Consider the following 27,711-nt stretch of genomic DNA (forward strand, 5'->3'; position numbering starts at 1 on the left):
CATGTCATCAAAAGACTATATCCAAACTATATAAAGGATTCATACAACTCAAGAAAATTTTTCAGTTTAAAAACAAGGAAAATAGGGGCGCCTGGGTGGCTCAGTTGGTTAAGCATCTGACTCTTGATTTTGGCTTAGGTCATGATCTCAGGGTTGTGAGATCGAGCCCCTTGTCGGGCTCTGTGCTGAGTATGGAGTGGAGCCTGCTTCAAATTCTCTCTCCCTCTCCCTCTTGCGTTCTCTCTCTTTAAAAAAAAAGAAAAGAAAAAATATTTTAATAGACATTATTTCTAAGAAGGTATGACTAGTAAACACATGAAAAGGTACACTATGAGAAGCCATTAGGAAAATGCAACTTAAAAATCATGAAATACCATCACACGATTTTTAGAATGGCTAAAATAAGTGGATAATATCAAGGGCTAGCAAGAATGTGGAGCAACTGGAATTGTCATATGCTGATGGGAATGCAAAATGTTACATGCCAAATGACAGTTTGGCAGTTTCTTGTAGGTTAAATAAACACTGAGCACATGACTCAGCAATGTCACCCTGACTGTTTACTCCAGAGAAATGAAAACTTAGTTCACAAAAACCTGTACACAGGGGGCGCCTGTCTGGCTCAGTTGGTAGAACATGAGACTCTTTTTTTTTTTTTTTTAAGATTTTATTTATTTATCTGACAGAGACACAGCGAGAGAGGGAACACAAGCAGGGGGAGTGGGAGACCGAGAAGCAGGCCCCCTGCCGAGCAGGGAGCCCGATGTGGGGCTCAATCCTAGGACCCTGGGGTCATGACCTGAGCCGAAGGCAGACGCTTAATGACTAAGCCACCCAGGTGCCCCAGAACATGCGACTCTTGATCATGGAGTCATGAGTTCAAGGCCCATGTTAGGCATAAAGCTTACAAAAAAAAAAAAAAAAGTAAAGGAAAAAAAAAACTTATACCAGATGTTCATAGCAGTATTGCTTATAATTGACTTAAACTGGAAACAGTTGAAATGTTAGCTGGCAAATAGATAAACAAAATATGGTAGCTCTACAATAGAATACTACTGGCAATAAAGATTGGACTATTGATGCATGCAACAACATCGTTGAACCTCAGAAACATTATGCCAAGTGAAAGAAGATAGACATGAAAAGGCTATGTGATGTCAAATTCCATTTATATGAAACATCTGAAAAATGGGAAATAATAAAGACAATGTAAATCAGTGGTTTCCTGGGGCTGAGAACAAGAGATGGACTGTAGAAACTGTAGAATGGTGCAGGGGAACTCTTTGGGGTGTTAGAAGTGTTCTAAACTGGTTTGTGGTGGTGGTTGCAAAACTATAAATTTACTGAACCTCCCCCCTCTTTTAAACAAAACTATGTGTTAGTATAAAACTTAACACTGAAGTACAGATACAGGTGCCCTTGGTAGACTGGAAAAGTAGAGTTTCTGAAAAATTTAAAAAGTAGGTAGGATCAGACTGAAGAAGCAAACCAAAGGCCATAGGAAATGACTGCATAGGCTTCAAGGTTGAAAGTGACATACCAATAATAACCTCAGCATTCTGCCCTTTATATTGTACAAGGCAGCAAGCATAAAGGTTTCTGCTTGGATAGAGTAGTAAATACAGAAACTCAGTTGAAGAAGGAATTATCTTAGATAGCTTCTAATACATAGAATTCTTAAATCATGCTTTAAAATAAATACAGTTGATCCTCAGGGAGATACGTAAGGATATTATATCATAAAAACAAAACAGAACTCAGTAGATGAGTTGACTAAATAGCCGCATAAATAATGCTGAAGAGCAAATTAGTGTTCTGAAAGATCTTGCAAAGCATTTCTCCTAAAATGAAGCACAAAGATAAACAGATGGAAATCAAAAGTTTTGAATATTGGATAGACATAGAATCCAGTGTTATTTAATAGGTATTTTAGAAGAGAATAGAAGGGGGGAAACAACTTAGGGCAACAGTTTAGAGAAATTTCCCAGAACTAGATAAAAAACATATATCTTTAAATTAGTGAGGTAATTATAGTTACCTAATATTTAGAAAGTCCCACCTGGACACATAAGAAATATTCTAATGTGAAGGGTGAAGTCCTAAAAATATCCAAACCCAGTAATGCTATGAATTAAATGGATTCATCTGGTAGAATCAGTCTGATACTACATTTCAGGAATCTCAGTTCTGTAGGGATAAGTTGTGCATCATGGAAAGTCCTAACTTTAATTCTATACCTTGAGACAGACATGCTTTGATTTATGTGTTAACCATCAGACAGCCACATTTTTCATTGCCTTTCATTGTTCTGTGGAAGCAACTACCTTGTATCCCAGAAAGATCCTCGCCTTCAAATAACTTACATTTAATAAAAAAAATACATGATATATTAAAAGGTAATGAATTCTTTGGAAAAGAAAAAAAAAAACAGAACAAGAGGGATGAAGAGTGGTGTCAGGTGCATTTTTAAATAGGGTGATCAAGATAGGCCGTAGAAGGTGACATTTAAGTAAAGACTCGAAGAAGGTGAGGGAAGTATTTAAATGTGTGTGAAAAGAAGGGGGTAGTCATGCAAAAGCTTTAAGAGGCAGGAAAGTAACTGCTTGGTTCTGAGAATAACAAAGAGGTCTTTGTGACCATGAGTGAATAAATGAGGAAGAAAGTTATTAGAAGATGAAGTCTAATCATGGAGCCAGATCATGGAGATACTTCTGTGCTATTATAAGGATCTTTGGGGACAATGACAAGGTTTTAATAGATTTGATTATAGGAGCGATATTATCTGGACTTGGCTGTCTTTGTCCTCGGATAGTACCATAGGCATTTAGTTACCCATAATGAAGTATTTTTAGAAGTCTCACTGTCTTTTCATACTAGTACAGTTGGGTAAATTTCAGATAACCCTTCATTCTCCTTAGGCTCTTTTTCCTCTATCTTTCTTTCTATATCAATTATTCTTTCAATTGGGTTTCTTTAATTGAAGGCAGTAGAAGACACATTGGCTAACTTAAGCAAAAAAGAAATTTATCAAAAGGAAAAATTGAATTCTCCAGAATTTCAGGAACGGTATGTGGCTGACAAAACTGACATAGGAGTGACTTCATTCTCACCATTAGATCACTCCTGAAGATTTCCATTTCTAGTAGAGTTTTGCCTAGTTGAGTCACATACCCATTTCCTTCGGCCTTAGAAGAGGAAGTGGAACATCTTTAGGGACCTTAGTTCCACCACATTTGAGCATTGTCCTAAACATGTATGTATATTGTTTGTGAAACGACATGTACAAGATTATTCATTGCAGCATTGTGTTTGTAATAACATGTCCACCAGTATCTTAAGTGAACAGAAGTAAAGGGTAGACAGTGGATATAGCATATTTAAATAAGATTTACACATTTGATTTTTAATAAATACGTGGAGTACTTATTGTTTTGAAGACTTGCCTTGACCATTTTGACTTACCCAGTGTCTTATTCTTCTTTTGTGTGTACTTGTAAATTTTGAGACATAACCTAGACTGACTTGCTTACTAAAAGGTATTACAGTGGTACTAAGATAACTTAGCATCAATGTGCATCACATTCTTTATGAGGTATTGGCCTTACCAAATGCTAAAGTAGAATGGTTGTATTGTTCTGCTATAAACAAGTTCTAGATATTAGGTGACTGATTTTTTTCTCCCTGTAGCTCAACAGAGCATTCCAAGAGGAGGATTCTCCAGCTACTTTTTATTGCATCAGTATGCAGTGGTTTAGAGAATGGGAAAGTTTTGTGAAGGGTAAAGATGGAGGTAAGTAGTTAACTGAAAAATGAAATTCTTTGCTGATTTTTTGTTTGACGAATATTTTTTGGATATCTATATGCACTTGGGATTACACCAGTGAATAAGAGAGAAAAAGATCCCTGCCCTCAGGGATCTAACATTCTAGCTTGTATTCTGGTTAGTTGTTTTATTAACTATTTCATGACTTACAGCATATTCATAGCAGGAATAAAGGAACTGAACAAAATTAGTCTGCAATCTTAATATTGAAAAGTTAAAAATAATCCACCCAACAATAAGATTGGTTACATGATGGTTTAACCATTACAATGACATACTATGTAGACTTTAAAAATAATTTTTGTGGCAATATGTGATAATTAAAAAGATGTTCTTGATAAATGGAAAAGGTTACAATACTGTATTCATAGTTTGAACCTTTTATATTTTAAAAAAATGGCAAACATATGCAAAGGCAAAAAGACCACAAAGATATTTAACCTGCTTATCTTTCTGTAATGGAATTACAATATTTTTTCTTCCTTGTGCCTTTTTGTTTTGTTTTACAGCTTTTTTTTTTTAAAAGATTTTATTTATTTATTTGACAGAGAGAGAGACACAGCAAGAGAGGGAACACAAGCAGGGGGAGTGGGAGAGGGAGAAGCAGGTTTCCCGCCGAGCAGGGAGCCCGATGCGGGGCTCGATCCCAGGACCCTGGGATCATGACCTGAGCCGAAGGCAGACGCGCAACGACTGAGCCACCCAGGCGCCCCTTGTTTTACAGCTTTTGATAATAAACATGCACTGTACTTTTGTATTCAGGGGGAAAACAGGTTTTTTTTCCCCTTAAATTAAAAAAGGATATATTTTAACATTTCTGTTTATAACGCTTTTATTGTTTTTAGTTTAAGTAATGACAGTCTGAAATAACTCAAGAATCACATAATTTCTTTTTAAATTACAAAAGAATTGTTCTTTTATAACATTAAAAGTGCATTTTAACCTGTGGTCATCAAATGGATAGTTAAAGTGAGATTTTAGATGGTAGTGAGAGAGCCTCTTTCCCTTTCTTTCTTGGTTCTATTTGGGGTGGGGGAGGGAACTAAGACCCAAAAAGGAAGAGGCTCAGAAGATGCTTAAAAATTAACTGTAATAATATGACTACAAAATAATCAATTTTTTTTTTTTAAAGATTTTATTTATTTACTTGACAGAGACACAGCGAGAGAGGGAACACAAGTAGGGGGAGTGGGAGAGGGAGAAGCAGGCCTCCCGTGGAGCAGGGAGCCCGATGTGGGGCTCGATCCCAGGACCCTGGGGTCGTGACCTGAGCCAAAGGCAGACGCCCAATGACTGAGCCACCCAGGCACCCCAAAATAATCAATTTGATTACATAGTTACATCGCTCAATTATTTCAGGCACAGAAATACATAATTCTTTGGTACATTTCTTTGAAAAGTATGCATTTTGATCCTTTGTTTTTCCTTTTGATTTAGATCCTCCAGGTCCTATTGATAACACTAAAATTGCAGTCACTAAATGTGGCAATGTGATGCTCAGGCAAGGTAAGTTGACTAATACTTAAGCCATTTGTCACTGTTAAGAATATAACATTACTAGCCATCTGTGCCACTTTTTTACCCAGCCTAATGATATAATTCATATATGAAGGAGAACAAATAGTAGAAAAGCTGCCAGTGTTTGTTATCTGAGGAAAGGTTTAAGGCTGTTGATAGGAGCTAGGAAAAAATACTAAGACAGACCATAATGGGCTGGTAGTCTGGAAATTCGTGTTCCCTTAGTTCTCAGTTATCCCTGGAGGATTCATGCTGGGGGGTACATTATGAAGGTTTTGCAATGTGAATATGTAGGTTTGTAAATATTATTCTTTCTATTTGCACTTAATTCTAGGAGCAGATTCTGGTCAGATTTCTGAAGAAACGTGGAATTTTCTACAGTCTATATATGGTGGAGGGCCTGAAGTTATTCTACGACCTCCAGTTGTTCACGTTGACCCTGATACACTACAAGCAGAAGAAAAAATTGAAGTAGAAACTCGGTCTTTGTAATTTTGAGGGTATAGAGTTCTAATGAGAAATCACTTTCATTTCCTCTCACATACACATGTAAAAACATTCCTAAAAGCATGTTTATTTTCTTGATTTTTAATATTTTATTCCTTCTTACTGGGCATTATGGAAGAATGTGTTAAAATGTGTGGTATACTACAGGTTGGTATATTTAATGCTAGATAACTTACCATAAAGTCTTTCAGTGTAATATTTTTGAAAGAGAAGGGATAATTGTGATCATTTGGTAATCAGTAGGTTATCTTTGATCTTTATACTACATGCAAATCCATACTATCCTTTATAGTTTTGTAAATACTTTTGCTTTGGAAACTTTTTCATTACCTTAACACACCATAACACTGACCAATCTTTTCAGTTCTCCAAAACCCTAATTTAATTGTATAGTTTTGACATGGCTTCATATAATAAAGAGCCTATTTTAAATTGAGAATTGTAGTCAGAAAAATGTTAATTTCCTAAAGCTCAGGAAACGTTAGGGTGTCACTTCTTTTGCACTGCAGCATATAAACTAGCATATTAATATTTACAGTATGTCTTTTTGAATGTATCAAGGATGTATTTAGTTTGAGTGGAATTTGTGTCAGCATATATCCGTAACTTATTGCCTCTTATACTGTAAAATGTTAAACTTTAATTCCTATAACCCTGGATAGTATTCATTAAAATCAGTAAAAAACTTAGAGTTAGTTTTAGGGTACTTTTAATTTTGAGAGCATGAAGTATGGAATGTGTTGATGAGATTGTTGATAAAGCTAAAGCCACTTGCAAAATGATTTTTTTTTAATGAAATGCATAAAGTCTTTTTGGATCATATAGTATGCAGTATGCACCGCTATTTGCTTGATTATGTGATGTCAAAAGTTTAGCTATATTCCAAGTATAAAAACAAACTGGATTACTTTGAGGATGTTGAATAGCATTCACAATGGGTTTGTTTTGGTGTGGGGCAACTGCCACCAGCTAAAACAGTATTGTTATAATTAGTTCAATAAAAATGATTTTAAAATTTATAACTTGGATGTTGAATTTATTTAATGGATATTAAGAGTGAGTGAAAAGTATAAAGTTTGTTAATATTATAATATCTTCCTGTTATTTCTTAATCAGAGGTATGCAAAATAAGTCATTTTGGTATAGTATTTAAAGTTTTGATGTTTAATGAAATGATGAGCTTAATCATTAAGATGTATTTCAATGTTTAAAAGATGTATCTAGTTTTAAGTTTTCTCCTGCCTCATAATTACAGTATGATCCTCTTCATGGATTCAACGTTATTGATCTATCTCTGAATTACCAGCGTTTATTGTAATTTTGGCGTTAGGAGATAATCAAAAAGTTTGTTTTTAATACTGCTTGCCATTTATTGGATATTTATGATGTTTTAGTCAACCTACTAAAGTGCTTTACTTATATTTAATCCTCATTACAACCTTATGACTTAGGTCAAGTGGCTTGTCCCAAATCACACAGCAAAGAGAAGGCAGATAGGGGACTCCAACTAGAGTCAATGTAACTTCGTAACAGTGCTGTTATTCACCATTATATAATATCTCCGTGCATTCTTTTGAAACAGATTATAGGATTAGTTACATTCGTTAGTAGCATTACTATTTTCGTAACAAACTTTGGAATATTATGTGTGGTTAATTGTATCAGAAAGAGGCAATTTCCCTGTATTTTGAAGCTACTCCCCTAACTCTCCAAGGCCAGAAGTTTGAATAAACTTGTTACCATTTTGAAGGATTGCAGGTCAGGGGATTAGGTAAGAACTATTTCTTCAGGGAGAAAAAAAAACAGGCTATTGGAGACTGTTTTAATAATAACACAACTACTACTAATCACTACTAATGCTGAATTCTTAGCAAATGTTAGGCACTAGGTTAAACATGTTTACAGATTAATATGCCCAGGCACACACAATTCAAATCCAGCAAACAAACAAACAAACAAAAGCATGTTTCAGAATTCAAACCCAGATGTGTCTGATTCCAAAACCTATTCTTCTCTCAGAAGTCACAAGTAAATTTCTTTCTTTTTTTTTTTTTTAAGATTTTATTTATTTATTTGAGAGAGAGAGGAGAGACAGTGAGAGAGTACAAGCAGGGAGGAGAGGGAGAAGCGGGCTCCCCAGAGAGCAAGGAGCCCGATGGTGGGGCTCGATCCCAGGACCCTGGGATCATGACCCGAGCTGAAAGCAGACGCTTAACGGACTGAGCCACCCAGGCGCCCCTGTATTGGTTACTTTTGCTGCAATAATGCTATGTAACAGCCACAAAAACTCAGTGGTATACAGAAACATTTAGTTATTTTACAGGTCTGCGGAGTTCAGCTAATCAGGCCTTGGCTGATCTCAGCTGGGCTCACTCATGTATTTACAGTCAGTGGGAATTGGCGAGGCAGGTCTTATGACCTTGGCTGAGCTCACTCATTTGTGTTGGGCTCTGTTTCTTGTGTTCTTCACCAGGCTAGTTCTCTTGGTCACGGCAGAGGCGCAAGTTGTTTTCAAGCCTCTGTATGTGTCCTATCTACTAATATCTCATTGGCCAAACCAAGTTACGTGGTGAAACCCAGAAATGAGGTGAGAATAAAATCTACTTTTAATGAGAGGAACTGAAAAGTCACATGGCAAAAGTGTAGATATAGAGAAATACGAACAATTAAAGCTATTAATGCAATCGATGTCCTGTAGTTAAGTTGCTCATATTTGAACATGGACTCTGCCACTTACTAGCTGTATGTATAACCTTGACAAGTTCCCTGACCTTGGTTTCCTCATGTGCAAAATGAGTCTCTGCCTTCTTGGGTTGTTGTGAAAGGAAATGCTTTAGAAGATATAAAGTACATAGTAAATGTATCTCTCTCCTCAATTTGGGGGGCAGGTAATATGCCCGGACAGATAACACAGTCCTACAGTGCTTTTTACATGTCACCAATGGCAGAAAAGGCCAGGATCCCAGTCCATGCCCCAACATGGCTTTAATTGCTAAGTAGATAATGACTTCAGTAACTCATGCCTCGCAAAATTATGAAGGCATAATTATGATAGCCACTATTCAGGTATAGATTTATCAGATAAGCCCTTTGGGTTTAAGGCCAATTTTCTTTCTCAGCCATGTGAACTGCCCAAGGACCTGTGGACACTGAAGGTTGAGACTGTTCATGAATATAGCAGCAGGTGTAGTTCGCTAACCAGTCCTGATGCTACTCAGGTTGAAGGCTGTGTTTTTGTGGCATAACAGAGTCCTCAAAACTTTTTTAAAACGAGGATTTATTGTTTTTCATGATTCTGTGGGTTGTCTGGAGTCACTCATGAGGCTGCACTGAGTTGGCAGATACACTATGTTGGAAGGTTCAAAAAGGCTCCTAACGTAACTGGGGCCTTGGTGCTGTTGGCTGAGCCACAACATTCATCTCCATCAAGGCCTCTATCTCTCTAGGATCTTACCATCCAGGACCTCTGCATGTGGCTTCTCTCTAGGACAGCCTGATCTATCTTACTGGATGGGAGTGGATTCCAAAAGGGCGAAAGAAAATGCTGCAGGCTTCTAAAAGTTTAGGACTGGGGGCGCCTAGGTGGCTCAGTCGTTAAGCATCTGCCTTCGGCTCAGGTCATGATCCCAGGGTCCTGGGATCGAGCCCTGCATCGGGCTCCCTGTTAAGTGGGGAGCCTTCTTCTCCCTCTGTCCCTTCCCCTGCTTGTGTTCCCTCTCTCACTGTGTCTCTGTCAAATAAATAAAATCTTAAAAAAAAATAAAAGTTTAGGACTGGAACTGACATAGTGTCATTTCTGCTATCTTCTGTTGGGAGGGAACCATGTGAGGGCCTGAATACCAAAAGGCAGTTCATTGGGAGACACCAATATAACCATCTAACAAATTTATCAGCCTGGTAAAGCATGGGGAAGGAAGTAGGAGGGAGTCACACAATACTTGGTTGTTCCACTTTTAATGATACAAGGATTGATCTGGGTTCAGATGGTGAGAACCCACTTCTTCCATTGTAAAGTTACTGATCAACTTTTCCACTAACAGTTTTATCTACTGATGAGTACTGCCTGAATCAGTGCTTTCATTACAGGTTGCAAAATGATGATTTTCTCATTCTAGATTCCTTTTGAGGGACTTTTTCAAAATCTTCACCCTGTAAATGAATTGTAGAAAATGAAAGGATAGTGGTTCAGGATCTGTGATGTAATAAATGTTGAAACTTTCAAATCTTTCCTTGTGCTAAATTAGACTGTAAGAGTTTCTTACCTGGGCTATGCTATTTACCTCTTCCAAGCTTAAAAAAATTGCCTTCAGCCTAGGTGAAGAGATGTTTCAATAAAGAGCCCCACAAAATTAGTTGTAGGATTTACTATAAAGATGCTGTTGAAGATACGGTTCACTATATAATATAGTCTTGTTTTGAGAAATTGTAGGACAAATTTATCTCTGGTCTTAGTACTCCTCCTCTGAGCAACTGGTTTGTTATTATCTTATGGATACTGAGACTATCATAACTGATCTTGTTTTTCCTTATTACAACATCTGCCAGAATTAAAGTAAGTGTTCAGGGGGTTCCTGGGTGGCTTAGTCCTTAAGCGTCTGCCTTCGGCTCAGGTCATGATCCCAGAGTCCTGGAATCGAGCCCCACGTCGGATTCCCTGCTCAGTGGAGAGCCTGCTTCTCCCTCTCCCTCTGCCTGCCTCTCTGCCTACTTGTGCTCTCCCTCTCTCTGTCAAATAAATAAATAAAATCTTCAAAAAAAAAAAAAGTAATTCAGGACCCTAGAATATGTATTTCTGTGCATTATTCTTCTGTTTTCTTGTCTGAATTTTCCCATTTTATTTTAAATTTGATTTTGCCTATTAATTTTTTGTAAGCCACGTGTTTTTAGAAATAAGGTATAATTTTTTTAAAAATCTGCCAAATATCTTGGTCTTTTAGGTGGTGTACAACATCTTCCCTACTAGACAATAAGCACCAAAAGGATTTGTCTTGTTCACTCCTAGTGCTTACCACAGTGTGTGGCACAAAATAGATGGCTGGCAAATTTCTCTAATAACTTAATGTTGATGACTCTCTTTCAAATTACCTCCTCCCTGGTTTTGGGGGTACCATTCTATCCAGTTTTTCTTTTACTGTTCTGGCCCCTTGTTTCACCTCTATAGTCGTCTTTTTCCTTGCCTCCAAATGTTTGAGTTTCTCTAGGTTTTGTTCTATATTTTCAGTTCTCACTCTTTGTGCTCTCCCTAGATAACCTGATCCAAACCCAGGCTCCTGTTACTGCTTATATGTTGAAGACTCACAAATCTGTACTTCCACTTCTGACCTATGGCTTGCATCCCAGACACATATATTCTACTGACTCCTGGGCAGCTTCATTTGGATGTATGAGCTACTTCAAATTCAGCATAATCTAACGGCACACATCATTTCCACCCCTAAGCCTGCTCCTACTTTAGTATTTCCTGTGGTCCTCAATGACACCTCCATCTCCCCAGTCACACAACCCAGGAATCCTAGACTCTCTTTTAACATACCAACACATTCAATCAGCTACCCAAATCTTGAAGATTTAGCCCCTCAAACATCTAGATACATATTTGAATATAAGGGCATTCATCAAACCAGTCATTTATAATAGCATGAAAGTAGAGTAGCCTGAATACCCCCCAAAAGAAAAATGGCTAAATAAATTACATAACCACTTGGGGTTTCTGAATAATATGACATGGAAAACATGATCTAACAATAGCAATTAGGATACATTATTTCATATCATATTTTATATATGTAGAAAAAGTAGCTCATCTCTGGTCATAGTAGTAGTATTGGTAGTAAGCAAATAAGTAGTTGTTAAGTTCCATCCTCATAGGGGCCTTTGCATCAACTCTTCTCTCTCTATATAATGTTTTCCACACCCTTTGACTAAGTCCTAAATGCACATTCATATGTTAGGTCTCATTCAGCCTAAATGTTACCTCCTCAGGAAGTCCTCCCTTTTTCTTCTTTCTAAAGACCTTAGACCATATACTTTGAGGTATTATGGACATACTCTCATAGTGACCTGTACTTTTTATTCATGGTGCTTATCAGTTTGAACTTATGTACAGTATTTGTGTAATTATTTCTTGAATGTCAACCTCCCTCCCTAGACTATAGGATCTGTAAGAGTAGGGTCTATGCTTGCTTTGTTTAGTACTGTATCTCCAGCACCTTGTATAGCTCCCAGCATGTCTATTAAAAGAAAAAGGAAAAGTAAAAGAACGAATGAATGAACTATACCAATTCCCAGGTCATTTTATTTGGATTATGTGCTGGATTCTGGCATAAGATTGTGTTTATAAAAGGAACGCCAGTGCTTCAGTAAATATTGTACAAACCCCTGAATTAGATGATCTTGAAGTCTCTTCCATCTTCAGTATTCTGTGATCCTAGATGAAAATAACAAAGGGCAAACGGGATATATCATAATTAGGGAGTGACCTTCACCAGTGAGCTTGGCTGTGGTTCCTCCTGAGAGCAAGGAAGCTCCTTTTCCCTCTTAGATAATTGGAAGATTTGAGGGACTCTTAGCCCTTTCTACTTGGCCAGGATCAACACCCAAGCCTACAGTTTTCTCTCCTTTGCTATCTTTTTTACCATCAATGAACTGGTCTTTTCCCCCTTACCTCTTTAGTGCTTGTTCCAAAGACCCTAGAACCCAGCCACTTGGGGCTACTTGTAGTTCCCCTCTCACATTCCTGTACACTCTCATTCATGCAGTTCCCTCAGTTGACGAGTCTTTTTTCTCTGCTTTGCCAACTCATGCTGTAACTCGAATGCCAACCCTTGTAAAAAGTCTTTCCCAAACCTCCTCTGTTCCCACAATATTTATATCTCTACATAGAACCTCTGCAGTTCAAATTTGGGCAAATTACATAACCGCTCTAAGCCCACTTTCTCATCAGAAAAATGTGAAGAGTCACAGGTCGGGTTCTCCAGGAACCAGATACTTACATGACTGGTGTGCAGATTAATTAGGAAATGCTCTTAGGATCATCATTTGTGAGGTTAGGGAAGAACTGGGCAGAGGAAGAAGTCAAGCCGTGATGTAATCTTAATGGGATGCATCAGCTGATGCAAGTTGTTCTACAGATAGGATGATCCATTAAACTGTCCCATGTTGAGGTGAGAGGGCTAGTCCTTCCAACAAGGAAGATTTTATTAAAGATTTTATTTATTTATTTGATGGACACACACACACACATAGCAGGAGAAGTGGGAGGGAGAGGGAGAAGCAGGCTCCCCACTGAGCAGAGAGCCAGATGTGGGGCTCCATCCCAGAATTCTGGGATCATGACCTGAGCCAAAGGCAGACGCCCAACCAACTAAGCCACCCAGACGCCCCCCTTCCAACAATCCTGATAGATACTACTAGTGGCTCTACACTGATCAATCATTTTGGATGTGGCCTCCTTGGGGAAAGGTGTGACACTGAACAACACCAGAAGGGGCTGACAGCTCATGACTGTCTATGGAACACTCCTGACTGCTGGTAATAAGTCCTTCATTTCTGAAGGGTATCTGAGAAGTAACTTTTGGTGCCTGACATTAATAGTATCTATCTCAGGATTGTTGGAAGATTAAAATAGGATAAGTGATAAAAAGTACATAGCATATTGCCTGTCGCATAGGATTCTAGAAGAGATGGTTGTTATGGTTATTATACATAGAACTTGGTTCTGTAAGTATATAGAGCAAGGTAGGGAAATCTTGTTTATTTTTGTGACTCTAGTCCTAGAATAGGGCCTGGAAGTAATTAGGTTCAGTAAAGGCTTGTTGATGTGTTAATATAAAAATATACCTGTCACCTTTTGTCTGGAAGCAGATGCTATTTTGAGTTGAACTCTCAACTAAAACAAATACAAAAAGTCAATTCAACCATTTAATAACTTACAAGAAAAAAAAAAAGGAGGCACCTTATCCACTTGCGTGAAAAAAAAAGTTCCAAAAACAAGGAAAACAAAAGCAATGAAGTAGTAGTACTTGACAAATGCAGGAGCGCTCCAGTTAAAATGGCTTCTGGATTTTATATTTTTGGAATATTTTTTAACTTTAGACAGGGAAGGAGATCTAGCTCAGCTTTTCCACAGCTCATAAATGGTGAGAGTGTCAATGGAACTATGAACCCAAAGGAAGTACTTACCTCCATCAATGTTTATTGGGCTTTAATTTTCCTGCATGCCCAATATAGTTTGTTAACATGTTTTATTATTTATTTTTTTAAAGTTTATTTATTTATGTAAGTAATCTCTATACCTAAGGTGGGGCTCAAACTCACAACCCCAAGATCAGGAGTCGCCTGCTCTTCCGACTGAGCCAGCCACAAGCCCCTGTTGTCATGTTTTAATATAGTATTTATTAAAGACTTCTTTGTGCCTGACACAGGTCTGGGGACACAGCAATGAGCAAAAGTTACAAAATCCCTGCCTTTATGGATCTCACCTTCTTGGTGGCAGGAGACCGACAGTCTCTAAGTGATAACGATTAGGAAGAAATATACGCAGGTGAAGAAAGAGCGGTGGTGCGAGCGTGCTCCTTTGGATAAAGTGGTCTGGAAGCCTCAGATGTTGACCTTCGAGAAGGGAATTGAAGTATGCATTGAACATCAAAGAGTTAAGAGATCTGAAGAGTTCTAGTCAGAGGCAAAAGCAAGCTTAAAGTCTTGAACTGGACAGAGCCTGCGCATTGTAGAACAGCCACAAAGCCAAAGGGGTGAGCTGGGAGTCGTGTGGTTGGAGATGAAGTAGGCAGGAGCATATATAATATCCATATATAGTTGAGACCACACCGCTAAGGGAGCTAGCGTGTCCAAATTTTTCAAGAGGCCACAAAGGGCAGGATGAAGCGGACTTCCAACAGCGGGGCTGCAGCGACGCCTTTCCCCAACAAAAGCAAAGGGCCGAGTTAAGACTATTGCAGGGGATGAACTGGGTCCTGCCCTCAGAAGACCAACCCTCGTGCAGGGAGGAGGGCTGACCGCGGGGGCTGACCTCGGCAGCTCCCAGGCCTCCGGCGCTGCACGGGCCGCGGTTACCAGCAGGCGGTGTAGTGAGCGCGCCTGCAGCCGCCGCCGCCCGCCCGTCCGTCCGTCCCAGCGAGGAGAGAGGAGGGGACCGGAAGGAGCCGCTGGTGCTGCGGGAAGTGGCAGGAGCGGGAGGCGGGGACCCACCTGGAAGCGCCGCGGCGCCGCTGTCGAGCTTCCTGCGGCGGCCACCCGAGCAAGTGCCGTGGCGGGGGCAGAGAGCGGCCACGGCGGCGGCGCCTCCCCGAGTGGCCCCCGGCGCCCTGCCCCGCGCGAAAGGTGAGCAGTCGCTCGGGGCATGTGGTGGGGGCCAGACATGGGGTAGGGAGAATGGAGGAGGAGGGAACCCGGGGCACCATCGACTTTGGGACCCGGATTTAGAGCTGAGTGCTGGGAGGGGGTGGGTTGGAGGCGGCGGCGGCGGCGGCGGCCGCGACGGCGAAGCCCCCACGTGGGGTGGGGGTGCGCGCGCACGTGTGCGCGGGCGATAGGGGGCGGGGAGGGCTCTTGGGAGGACAAGCGCGCGCTCGCTTAGTAGCGAGCGGCCCACGTGACGGGCACGCCGAGAATCTGCCTCCACGTGACAGGCTGGGAGGCTGGTTGAGGCAGAGGGATGTTGTCTGTGTGGTGTAACAGTAGTCATTGGAGGCTTTAGGGTTTTCTACCGCTTTTCTTCTCTACTAGGGGGGATAGATGAGAAATAAAAGGCGGAAAAGACTTTCTGCTATTTCCCTGTTCTACACATTCTCCAGTCCGTTAATGAAGCACTGTCCAAGTTCCGAAATGCCGATTTCCCTGTACCGCCATGTTGGTTCTAGAGGAAACTCGCGAGATGCTAGTGGGTTTGTATCGCGAGATCTCTCGATTCTCGCGGGACCGTGTTGGCAGAGCAGTTATCCTGGATGGCGAAGCCTTGGGTTCCGGGGGCCTGGGACCCGCAACTCTTTCTACAAGGCAAGTTGTTAGGGAGGGGCCGGGAGCGAGTGCCTCTTGGTGCCGGGAGACGTGCTAGGTTAGCTTCGTTTAGTCCTGAAGGGACTACATTGACCCCATTGAGGCGACACGGCCCTCCTCCCCACCCCCCTGCGGGCGCTCCGCCACCTGCAGAAGCGTCTGCACCCCTCAGCCCCGGCTCCTTTTCCCCCGCGCAGTGATAGTTCCACCCCCGTCCCACTCCCTTGGAAGTTCAGAGCCATTCTCGCGCAGTCGTGACGATTCCATTGGATACCGTTGCTCGCTCTTTCAAACGTTCATGTCAGTTTTTCCCCGTGTTGCCATTTTCTAAAGAATTCCAGACCTGTTAACCAATTCTATCGCTTGTTTCTGCTGCAGTACCTTTCTCCTCTGGCCATTCTCAGACGCTTAAAACTAAGCGCCTTCTATTTTTTCCCTCTGGGCATCATTTACTCCCACTTACTTGGTCATTGATAACTTCCACATGACTCTGACTGACTTTGTATTTACAGTAATTTTTGGCAGTATTTGGAAGGAGCGCTTATATCTCTGACAATACCTGATGTCAGAATAAAATCGTTTTTAATCTTTTTGTGCGTGCCTGTTAACTCAATTATCGATATGATTTTGATTACTATATTATGAGGTTGCCATCTTTGATGTTCAAGGATGGTTTTGGGTCACATGTTTAAAGTAATAGTGGAATGTTTTAAGTCAAAATTTTAGTTAAAACCGAACGTCTTCATAAACTTTGGTATCAAGGTTTCGTTTTTCTTTAAATGAGTTTGACAAAATTAATTTTTCTCCAACTTTCGATGTCTTACCAGAAATGAATTTACAGTATTTTTTTTTCATATTCTTGAACAGTCTTTGAATTTATTTAGTATTCGTAGTGGGAAGTTAATTACAAAGCTAATCAGATAACGAGGTAATCCACTCATAATTTTTTGTTAAGCTACGAAAGTGTTATTTGCCTTTACACTTAATACAGAGAAGTATATAGAGTAAAACGCTCCCTGTTACACTCTGCCAAGTTGCCTTACTCAGTCTTAAATCTCTGTAACCGTTCTTAGCAGTAGCTGTGTACTATTCTATGTATTTTTTTTTTTAACGAAGAGGAGGAAGTGGAGTGGTGTTTTAAGATACACTATCACAACATTAGCAATCAGTAACAATTTTTCTACTCAGCTAAATTTTTATTTAGTTATATATGCCTATTGTCTTGACAGATATATGCATATTTGCTTTTTAAAAAGAAAATTCTTTGTACAGATTTTTTGGTGATAACGGTTTTGTGAAAGTATCTTGAGGGGTAGCATTATTTTTGTCCTAGAGATTTAGTATGCTAGTTAGCTTTGCACCAAAATAAAATCCATGTAAAATAGGATTTAAAGAAATAAGGAGTTGAGCTTTATATTTTTATGTTTAGTATTTGTGTTATATATTTATCCTTATATTCATGCTTATATTTTGTGATACTTATATTTTCTAAATTATAACCCAAGTATGTGTATGGTAGTTTTCCAGAAGTTTTAAAAGTTATCAGCTTAGTTAAATAGTTCTGACTATGCAATTTAGTGAGCTCAGCAGGAGAGTGGTAGGTATATCACTAGTTAATACAAACAAATGTACAACTCAGAAGTTGCTAAGCAGCATTTTGTGATTTTTTTTTTTTATTATTTTTTTATTTTCCCCCCAAACCTACTAGCAGTATTACTATCAGTCACATGAAAGTGACTTCACTCTTCTTGGGCAGTGTGGTTTTCTGTTGTAATAGTTCAAGTAGGAACGTTGGGGAATGAAAGAGTGTTGAGAGGTTTGATGTGGGAAAGAGGAAAAGGAGACGGGACTGTGTAGTTGGATACTGAGATGAAATTGAAGAAGTTGCACAGAAAGGAGAGGATGGTAGAAGGTTGACAGAGCCATGATCTAAGAGGAGGTAGCAGGTTCATTACGGTTGGAGGGCAATTTGAGTTGACTAGAATTTGGAATCTGTAATTCCAGGCAATTTTTTCCTCTTAAAACTTTTTTTAAATGGTTTTCAGTTACCTCAAATATTGCTTGATGTCACTTGTCATAAAAAGCAACTGAATTTGATACTTAATTGAAATTTTGTGAGTTCTTTAGTTAGGTAAAGCTCTTGTTAAGTAACATTTGCTGAGTATATTTTATTTTTAGAAGTAGAAAATTGTGAAAATGACAGTGGACTCTAAGGTCACAATTCTGTAATGGCCTTTGCAAAGGTATCTACAAAGTTTTGCTTGGTAATTGGGCCGTAGGTAGTTCCTGTGTGTATCTCATTCTTGAGATAATACATGTTTCTTACAACTTTGCTTTATAAACTCTTTTTGGTAGTGGATTTTGAGAGTTACCAGTCCTTTTTTTTTTTAAAGATTTTATTTATTTGAGAGAGAGGGAGAGTGAGAGGGAGAAGCAGACTCCCTGCTGAGCAGAGAGCCCGATGTGGGACTCGATCGCAGGACTCTGGGATCATGACCTGAGCCGAAGGCAGATGCTTAACCACCTGAGCCACCCAGGCGCCCAAGAGAGAGTTACCAGTCTTTTAGAGACTAGTACTTATCTGAGGTACTGGGTAGAAATATACTGAGAAAATCTAAGGAGGAAGAGGCCTTGTATCTCACATGATCTGAATTTGCTTGAGTAAAACTTAAATAACCAAGAAATTTATTTTCCCTTTTCTCAAATTGTCATAAAAGTGATCTGTGAGAGCTGATGAACTTCAGTGATCAGAGGAAATTAATAGTGATAATACAGTACTGATCTGTCCTCACAGATTTTTTTCTTGGGGTTTGAAACAATGCTAATTTACATAGACCTATAATTTTGTAAACTATATGGTGTTGATACTTATGTTACATATTAGTTACATCAAGAATATAAATTTTATTTCTCACCTCTTGAATCAGTGTCCAAGAGATCGATAGGAAATTACTTGACCAGAAATGTCAGTGAAAATATGTTGCAGGTGCTTTTTAAAAAAACCTGTCTAATTTCATATGAAAATTCAGTCTGGATTTAACTGCAAGGAATATTTGCTGGAAGACTTTTTGATTTTTCAAGTAGTATTTAATATAGATGTGATATACATTGTGGTACAAATTTCTGTGGTTAAATACTCTGATAACCACTGTAATTATACTTTAAAAGTACTGATCAGTGAATATTTCCCAAAGTCTTAAGTGTTGACTTCTAACACCATGGAAGTGTAGACTTTGCTATTTTATTTGAACTTGTCCTTCTCACCTCTTTTTTTTTTTTCTTTTCAGCTGTTCTTTCTCATTTAGGTAGGTAATTTTTGTCTTGTCAGAGACAAGTGAGTTCAGTAACTTTTCCTGAGGAGACTATCAAACTATTCAGTTATTATTATTATTAGGAACTCCATTGTAAGTTATATTCAGTAATTCAACCAACATTTTTTGAGTGTTAGTGATCTCAGCCATTTGAAACAGCAGGAATCCGGAGCCTTCAGAATAACTGTAATCAAGTACCAAAAGCCTGTGGTCTTTCTTCAGAAACTCCTAAGTTGAGTAAAGAAGTTTTGCAGCACCAACAGGGTTAGTTATCTGATTTTATAGCCCGCAGATGATAAGCCACAGGATTGGCCATTGGAGTTAGGCACACTGACAGCTGAAATGTTATTTTATTTCAAGGTAAAAGGAAGAAAAGCTATTAAAAAATAGATGGAACTATAGAAGAAGTGTTTTAAGGCCATTGCATAGAGACATACAGTCCTGTTACCATTAACTTCTGAGGGAATCACAATATTGCAGAGAAGTGTAGTAGTACATGGTGTGTCACACGATGACCTTAATCATAAACTTTTATTCTGTGTATTGTGTTTAAGGAAGTAAGGAATTGGTGTCTTTTTAAAAGATTGTTATGAGTAAATGTTTTCAAAGCTTTGTTAATTAATGCTTTCAGTTTTCTGGAAAATTGACTTACAGAACTCATCTGATGATACCAAATAAAAATGATGCTGTTGTGTATGGCATTTCCTTTGTTTTATTTTATTGCTTTTATCTATTTCTTAATTTCCTTATTTATTATTTCAAGGGATTACCTCCCAGATAAGGCTCCGTTACATTTAATATTTGATATCAGTGATAAACAGTTGTCTAAAGACTAGCACCTTTATTAATAAAGGAATTTTTGAAGCAAATAATTAGAATTTGTCAATGACCCGTTCATATAATTCAGTTCTATAGTTTTGAACACTGATACTGAGTCTCCATCCTTAGCACTGGTGAGTGTCCTGAGGTGAGAAATGTTTCATTTTGTAGTGGATTTTCTTTGTTGCTTTGCTTGCCTTTTCAGTCTCTTTTAATATGTTAATTTAAACTGTTTTTCTCTCTTCATTGTTAGAGTAATGATAGATAGTATTTAAGTATAAACTGTGTTGTGTGTGTGTTTTAATGACTTTAATGCCTGACTTGGGAATTTTAAATCTGAGGAATTAATATAACCATATTAACATTTTGATATACTTCTTACATTATTTAAAAAATACATCTTTTATATACTTGCAAATAAAACATTTAATACCATGTTCTGCTTTCTAATCTAATGTTAGGTAACATTTTTCCATTCTCACAATGAGTCTTCATAACCATAATTATAAGTGGTTGTATGATGTCCTATGTGTAGATGTAACATTGCCGTATTCTAATTTTTTGCATATATAAATAACAGTGTGAAGAACATATATATATAAGATAATTTCCTGTGATATAGTATTATCTTTCGTATATTGCCAACACCAGAAGTGATTTTTAGGTGTATTTTTAAAGGCTTTTAAAGCATATCTGTCACACTATTTACCAAAAGGATCAATTTATATTCATGTTGAAGTGGCTATTGCTCTATATCTCTATATTAAGTATTATTTATAAAAACTTCACGGGGTGTAAGTCATACCATTTTTTTCTTAGCTTACTACCGAGGTGAAACATTATTAATGTATTTCTTTTGTGAATTTAGATAAACAGAATTTGGAAATTAATGTTAATCAAATCTTTCGACCTAATTTTGTTCTACTTTTGAACTTCTGAAATTCCTCCTCTGGAAGTGTAATAAATAAACAATACTGATTTAATACTGTCTCTTTTAGTTTTTATAAATTAGATTTAAATAAATTTAACTGTTTATCTCATCTGGTATTGGTGTGAAGTGAGAATATAAATGTTTTCCTCCAAATTGGTAATTGTCTCAACTCTGTTAAATAATCCTTTATTTTCTCATTGTTTTGTGTTTCATTTTTACATTTTAAATCTTTTTTATTTTTATCCCAAACTTTAAAAAATATTAGTACTGTTTTTTAGAAGATTCTTAAGGCACATCTACTGTCTTTTGACCTGGTATCTTTTTATTGTGATATTTGTTTTCATATTGATTTTTAAGAGCACTTTACAAATTGAGGATAATAAAGCTCATTCTGTACAAAACAGTGTTTTATAATTCCTTTTCTTGTCAGCCAAAATTCTAAGTTCTTTTCCCATACCACAGAATTAAGTAAGGTTAAGTGGAGTAATTTCTCCTTTCTTTTTTTTTTTTTTAAGATTTTATTTTTAAGCAATCTCCACACCCAATGTGGGGCTCGAACTCACAACCCCGAAATCAAGAGTCGCATGCTCTATAGACTGAGCCAGCCAGGTGCCCCTCTCCTTTCTTGAATGGACGAAATATGAAACTACTTAAGAGTACAGTATTAGAGGCTATAAAGAGAAAAACGATTTTGGTAGATTTTTGTGGAATTAGAAATAAACTGCTAAGATCAACAGTTTAGGATGTGTGATTAAGGTGTCCTTTATTAAATAGTAATGTGTAGTTTGACATGCCTCTATTTAATGAAAAAGTGCTAATTGGCAGTTCTAGGACTCTAGTTACAGAATCTCAATACCTTTCTTCTTCAACTGTTAAGAACAGCAGTGTGGCACATAAACTGACATTTAATAATCAATAAGAAATTCCAGGTGAGCATTAGTGAGACCATCCATGCCAAGGAGAGCATTTTCAATATCTAAAGTTATTGCTTATGAAGGGTTTTTTTTTCTTTATGAAATAATTACTCAAGATCTTAAAATAATTTTTGAAAAAAGGGAGCTATTTTTACTTACTTACATTTTAAAGCTGTGAAGTCTCCAAAGCTATTACTTTATTAAATAATGACTAACATTTTGTGTTGTTTACAGATCATTACGATTACATTAATGCTAGGAAGAAAAACGAGATTAACTTTGTGACTGTGAAATCATAATAAATATTTGAAAATAAATATTTGAAAAAATGTGTGTCCTGTGCTTGGGGATCACATAAAGAGCATTGCAGGTGAAGAACTTGATGGGGTGGAATTTCTTTCTTCCTTGGATTGGGATGAGATTTAAAGGGATTGGAACATAATTTACACCTTTTATTACTGCCGGAATTCTGCTTACTTTGTAAGGGATAAGTTGATTTTGCAAAATGGCACTGAAGTGGTCCAGGAAATAACAATCGCTAGTTGTATTCTGGCAGTTACTTATGCCTTTCTTACTAGATATTTTTCTTTTTTTAAAAATTGGTCAGAAGCTTAAGGAATACATCCTGTAGTTCTTATACACTTCCCCATTAGAAAGCAGGTTTGTTGTGTTTCATAAATAAGGTGAAATAATACTTTATTTAGCTTGACAGTATTATAGAGGGAGGTGCCAAGAATTTTTTCTCATGAGAAAGGTGTGTGTGTTTGTGAGATTTATCTACTGTTAGCGCTTGAGGAACTTTATAATACTTTTGTATCTTTACTCACACCAAACCTGTAATTCTTAATCTGAACTGTCTCCACTAAATAGAAATTTTTAATGTTTGTTTTTGCAGTAACGTTTCATTTTCTGAGGGAGAAATGTCCTTTATTTGCTTCCTGCTTTAAAGAAAATGTAAATATGATTACAGTGTAATACAGAAAGTTCTCATAAGTTTACAGTTCAGTGAATTTTCACAATGTAAACATACCTGTGTAATCACTACTAAGAAGCAGAACATTATCAAAATCTCAAACTGTCTGTGTCCTATTGTGGTCATTAACACTACCCCCTATCCCATGGGAGACCACTATTTTAATGTCTAGTACCATAGAATAATTTTGTCTGTTTTTGAACTTGAATTTTGTTTATCAACATTATTGCATTTTTATCCTGCTTTAGAAGTCCTAGAACTCAATGTAGTTTATACCTGGAGATCTCAACACTTTGACTTAGACATTTTTCCCGTTGCATTCATGATTTCAAGAACTCTTAGAAGGGGACATCAAAGAAAAGCCTTACTTTCAGATTGTGTGATAGACCCTTTCTGTGTTTTAGTGTTCTTTGGGCAAACAGGATTCTTTTAATTTCTGTCATTGATTGGCCTACAACAGTACTTCAGCCTTCCCCCCCCCCCCCCCACTTAATAATTTTGTTTTGTACACTTTGGTACAGCATTCCTGACCAGCTAATGGCTTTTTGGACTTTTATCCTATGACTTGGCAGCTTTCTTTTCATTCTTTGAATTCCTTTCAAGCAGTGATTCCTATTCTAATTTTTATGACAGACACCCTGTGGTATTCTCTGTTATTTTAAAGAATATGGTGAGTGTCCATCCCCCCAAGAAAAAAGTCGCCGTTTGTTTAAGCCATTTTACTTTTAAGGTATTTATTTTATATTTATGAACAGTGTAACATTGTGGTGTACACATTATAAAATCAAGTTATAGGCTATGAAAATTTGAGAATCAGCTAAAAGCTTTACCTAGTTTATATCCCCTTTCAGGCTGGCTTCAAATATAAGTGCAACTTTCTCACAGAAATTCTCCCTATTTTCTTTTCTACCCCTCCCATTTCACTTAAAATTTTTTTTTAAAAGATTTTATTTATTTGACAGAGCCCGTGTGCACAAGCAGGGGGAGTAGCAGACAGGGGGGGAGGGAGAAGCAGGCTCCCTGCTGAGCAGGGAGCCCGATGTGGGGCTTGATTCCAGGCCCCTGGGATCATGACCTGAGCCGAAGGCAGACACTTAACCGACTGAACCACCCAGGCGCCCCTCACTTTTTTAAAGAAAGGCATAATGAAAGATTACTGTGTTCCTTCACATAATTTTTCTTTCACATAAGTCCCATGGTTAGCCTGGAAGATACACGTAATTTTCTTTATAAACTAACTTTGTTTACCATCAGTCAGTAATAGCTAGGGCTGGAATATTACAAATGGCCTGTGACTGTTGAAATTAGGTATTTTGTTCAAGAATAATTTAAGAATAACATGCACCTCCATTTTGGAGTGATCTTTTATTTGCTGGGCATTTTTTCCCCCAAAGATTTTATTTATTTATTTGATAGAGAGAACACAAGCGGGGGGGGGGGCGGGGGCGGCAGGGGGAAGAGGCTGACTCCCTGCTGAGCAGGGAGCCGTATGGAGGGCTTCATCCCAGGACCCTGGGATAATGACTTGAGCTGAAGGCATATGCTTAACCGACTGAGCCATCCAGGCGCCCTGTTTGTTGAACTTTTGTAGAAATTAAATGTTACACAAAGTTTTTGCCTAATTTCTAAAGTTTTCTTTTTGCTCTGAGATTTTAAATGTCCGACTTCAGGGCAACATCATGATACAGGAGAACATTATCTCACGAAGAATGAAGGAGAGAGTAACTGACTTTTGTAACTGTTACAGAGTTACCACTAAATTTGAATAAATGCTGTCTTGGGGAATGAGTCAGGACATTTTCCAGTTGACCTAAGCCACCTATATAGGTAGATACTTTTCTTTCGGTAGTTAGCAAAATGTCACCAAGGAATTCTGATTTGTTTGTAACTATAACACAGTGGTTCTTAGTGGTTCTGAGACTTCAGCAAGCAAACCTGTGAGGTTGGTTGGTTGTTTTTTTTAAATAATGGATGGCTGGGCCCTACCCCTAGAGTTTCCGATTTAGCAGGTTAGGAGACCACACTTTAGGAATCAGTACTATGGGGGCACCTGGGTGGCTCAGTCATTAAGTGTCTGCCTTTGGCTCAGGTCATGATCCCAGGGCCTGGGATGGAGCCCTGCATCGGGCTCCCTGCTCGGTAGGAAGCCTGCTTCTCCCTCTCCCACTTCCCCTGCTTGTGTTCCGTCTCTCGCTCTCTCTCTGTGTCAAATAAATAAAATACTAAAAAAAAAAAAGAATCAGTACTATGTTATATCAGGACACCTACCTCTAAGCAACACACACGCACCCCACAAGTGTTTCTAATGTACATCCTAGCTGAGAACCTTTGAGCAGTAGTTCTCAAAATGGGAATAGCAGGATAGTATCACTTGGGAACTTGTTACAAATGCATTTTCTCCCAAACTCTGGGGTAGAACCCAGAAATCTGTTTTAAACTAGCCCTTTTGGTGATTCTGATGTGTTAAGTTTTAGGAACCTTTCTTGTGTCCTTCCTGGGCACTTGAACTTGTTAGAAATGCAAATTTCAGGCCCCACCCAGATATTCCAAATAACAGAGCCTCGTTTTAATGAGATTCCCAGGCATTTACAAGGTATGTTGAAGATTGTGTAGGGTTGCCCTAGATGATTACTATAAAAGTAAGGGTGTCTGGCTGGCTTGGTTGGTGGAGCATGAGACTCTTGATCTTGGGGTCATGGGTTCGAGCCCCACGTTGGGTTAGAGTTTACTTAAGCTTAAAAAAAAAATGTTATAAAAAATACATAGGGGTGCTTGGGTGGCTCAGTTGCTTTAGTGTCCGACTCTTGATCTCAGCTCAGGTCTTGATCTCAGGGTCCTGGGTTGTGAATTCAAGCCCCATGTTGGGCTCTACGTGGAGCCCACTTAAAAAAAAATACATATTGGGGGCACCTGGCTGGCTCAGTTGTGTATCTCAGGGTCATGAGTTAAAGGCGCACTTTGGGCATAGGGCTTACTTAAAAAAAAAGTAATATTAAGTTAAGAGTTACTGAACATTTTCTGTGTGCTAGATACATGTAAATACTGTATTCACTATTATTTAGTCTTCTCAACAACCTGGTAAGGATGGTTACTGTTACCTGTAATCCACAGTGAGCAGTTTGAAGCAAAGAGGTTATATATCTTATTGTCAGAGGGGGCTGAATGCAGGGATATGAACCTAAGGATTCAAATTCTGCTTTTGGAGTGAGGTTTACAGGACCATTTATGTAGATTTGTATTTTCCTTCCTTGTTCCAGCACCACAGTATATGTTGTGTTCTAATGAATTTTTTGTATCACATTTTACAGTGATATAGATATTTGAATTTTCTTCTAGGTTTTGTATTCAGGGACTGTTTTTGCTAAAATATTGTGTTTTAGACACAAAAACAACTGGAAGTAGATGTGATTTGAATACTCTAAAATACAAATCTCATAAGTTTATTCATCAATGGGGTATTTATCCAAATGTTATATGTTTTGTTCTTACATGTAATTTCAATAAGGCAGCTCTTACTGGTTAGTGTTTCAGATGAAATTGCACAGTGATAAGTGTCCTGCAAGGACTGTATTTATTAAAGCAAACCACAATGTAGTTCAGTATCTACAGGCCCTATTGTGTTAAAATTAAACTTTTGGGTTCAGTTTCAAGTAAGACATCAAGATTTGCAGAATAGATCTAAATGCTGGTGTTAATTTCAAGGTAGTATAAGAATGGAACATTCTGGTCACTTTATCAATTACAGGGTTTTTTTGGAGGGAGAATTTCTGAGTCATATTCTTTTAAGTGTATAATTCAGTGATTTTTAGTAAATTTACAGTGGTTTGCAGTGAACTCTGTAGTCCAGTTTTAGAACATTTTTATTAGTCCAAAAGATCTCTTTTGCCTATTTTAAGTCATTCTCACCTTCAGGCTGTTATAGATTAAAAAAAAAAAATCAGCTGGTATATTGTAGCAGCCCTTCATTATAGTACCAAACTACAGCATAGTAGTAAAAACCTACTTATAAACCTTAATGCATAAACCTTTTTTTACTTAGTTTTAAGAACCCCCCCAAAAATACTGTATTAAGTCAGTAATTTTTTTTTTTTTAATTTTTATTTATTTGACAGAGAGAGAGACAGCGAGAGAGGGAATACAAACGGGGAGAGGGAGAGGGAGAAGCAAGCTTCCTGCGGAGCAGGGAGCCCAATGCGGGGCTTGATCCCAGGACCCTGGGATCATGACCTGAGCCGAAGGCAGATGCTTAACGACTGAGCCACCCAGGTGCCCCTTAAGTCAGTAATTCTAACTGAATAGATTAACTCTCCCTTAAGATACCTTTCCCAGATAAAATGGCTTGTGTACTTGTTTTCTTTTCCTGTAATACTTTTCTCATATATTTGCATGGCTTGCTCTCTTCTCAGATTCAAATGTCACCTTGTGTAGAGAGCTTTTTTTCTAAAGAGGGAGTTTCCAAGAGGTATCATTTACATAGACTTGTGTGGATGGTGCTCACTGATGTACCTTTATTATGTCATCTACAATAGCACCGCCTTCCTACACTTACCCTGGTTTTATTTTTCTTCATAGTAATTATCATAACTGATACTGTCTCATTAAAATATAAGATCCATGAAGATTGAAATTATTTTCACTGATTTAGTTCTCAGAGGCTGGAATGATGTCTTGTTCATGTCTGAGTCTGGAATTATGCCTTGTTCATGGTGGATATTCAGTGACTGTTGAATGAATGAATTTATAGTATAAAATACTTGGAACAATGTTGGGCACTAGGGAAATGCTCTTTTGAAAAAAATGCTCTTTGAATTTTATCTGTTAATACTACTGCTTAATTATATTTACACATTTAATTTACTTGATTTTATGTTTTAGCACTTCATATGCCTTATGGAGTAATA

General features: G+C 38.1%; 2 protein-coding genes and 1 long non-coding RNA gene across 12 annotated transcripts in view; 2 read left to right on the top strand and 1 right to left on the bottom strand.

Annotated features, from left to right (window-relative positions):
• USP33 (ubiquitin specific peptidase 33) overlaps positions 1 to 6,870 on the top strand; it is a 58,219-nt gene extending 51,349 nt beyond the window's left edge. For all 4 annotated transcript variants that reach the window (XM_036113372.2, XM_078072877.1, XM_078072878.1 and 1 more), the window contains 3 exons: positions 3,688 to 3,790; positions 5,261 to 5,329; positions 5,676 to 6,870. In XM_036113372.2, coding sequence (XP_035969265.1) covers positions 3,688 to 3,790; positions 5,261 to 5,329; positions 5,676 to 5,833 — 330 coding nt within the window. In that variant the 3' untranslated portion in view covers positions 5,834 to 6,870. The remainder of the gene's footprint in view (positions 1 to 3,687; positions 3,791 to 5,260; positions 5,330 to 5,675) is intronic.
• Positions 6,871 to 9,791: 2,921 nt separating this feature from the next.
• On the bottom strand, positions 9,792 to 15,182 carry LOC144381914 (uncharacterized). The gene is made up of 6 exons (XR_013448109.1): positions 15,056 to 15,182; positions 14,329 to 14,458; positions 13,688 to 13,736; positions 12,841 to 13,026; positions 12,225 to 12,275; positions 9,792 to 9,997 (listed from the first exon to the last, which is right to left on the bottom strand). It is a non-coding gene; the product is annotated as an uncharacterized LOC144381914 (long non-coding RNA).
• The window catches only part of ZZZ3 (zinc finger ZZ-type containing 3), a 110,808-nt gene continuing 98,158 nt past the window's right edge, over positions 15,062 to 27,711 (top strand). For 5 of the 7 annotated variants that reach the window (XM_078072881.1, XM_036113360.2, XM_078072883.1 and 2 more), the window contains exon 1: positions 15,062 to 15,187. The gene's annotated coding sequence lies outside the window, so the exon portion shown is untranslated. Of the gene's footprint in view, positions 15,188 to 15,592; positions 15,863 to 27,711 lie in introns of those variants that run through there. The other 2 variants (XM_078072882.1, XM_078072879.1) reach the window with 2 other exon arrangements.

This window comes from Halichoerus grypus, chromosome 5 (genome assembly GCF_964656455.1).
Source record: "Halichoerus grypus chromosome 5, mHalGry1.hap1.1, whole genome shotgun sequence".
Classification (NCBI taxonomy): Eukaryota; Metazoa; Chordata; class Mammalia; order Carnivora; family Phocidae; genus Halichoerus; species Halichoerus grypus.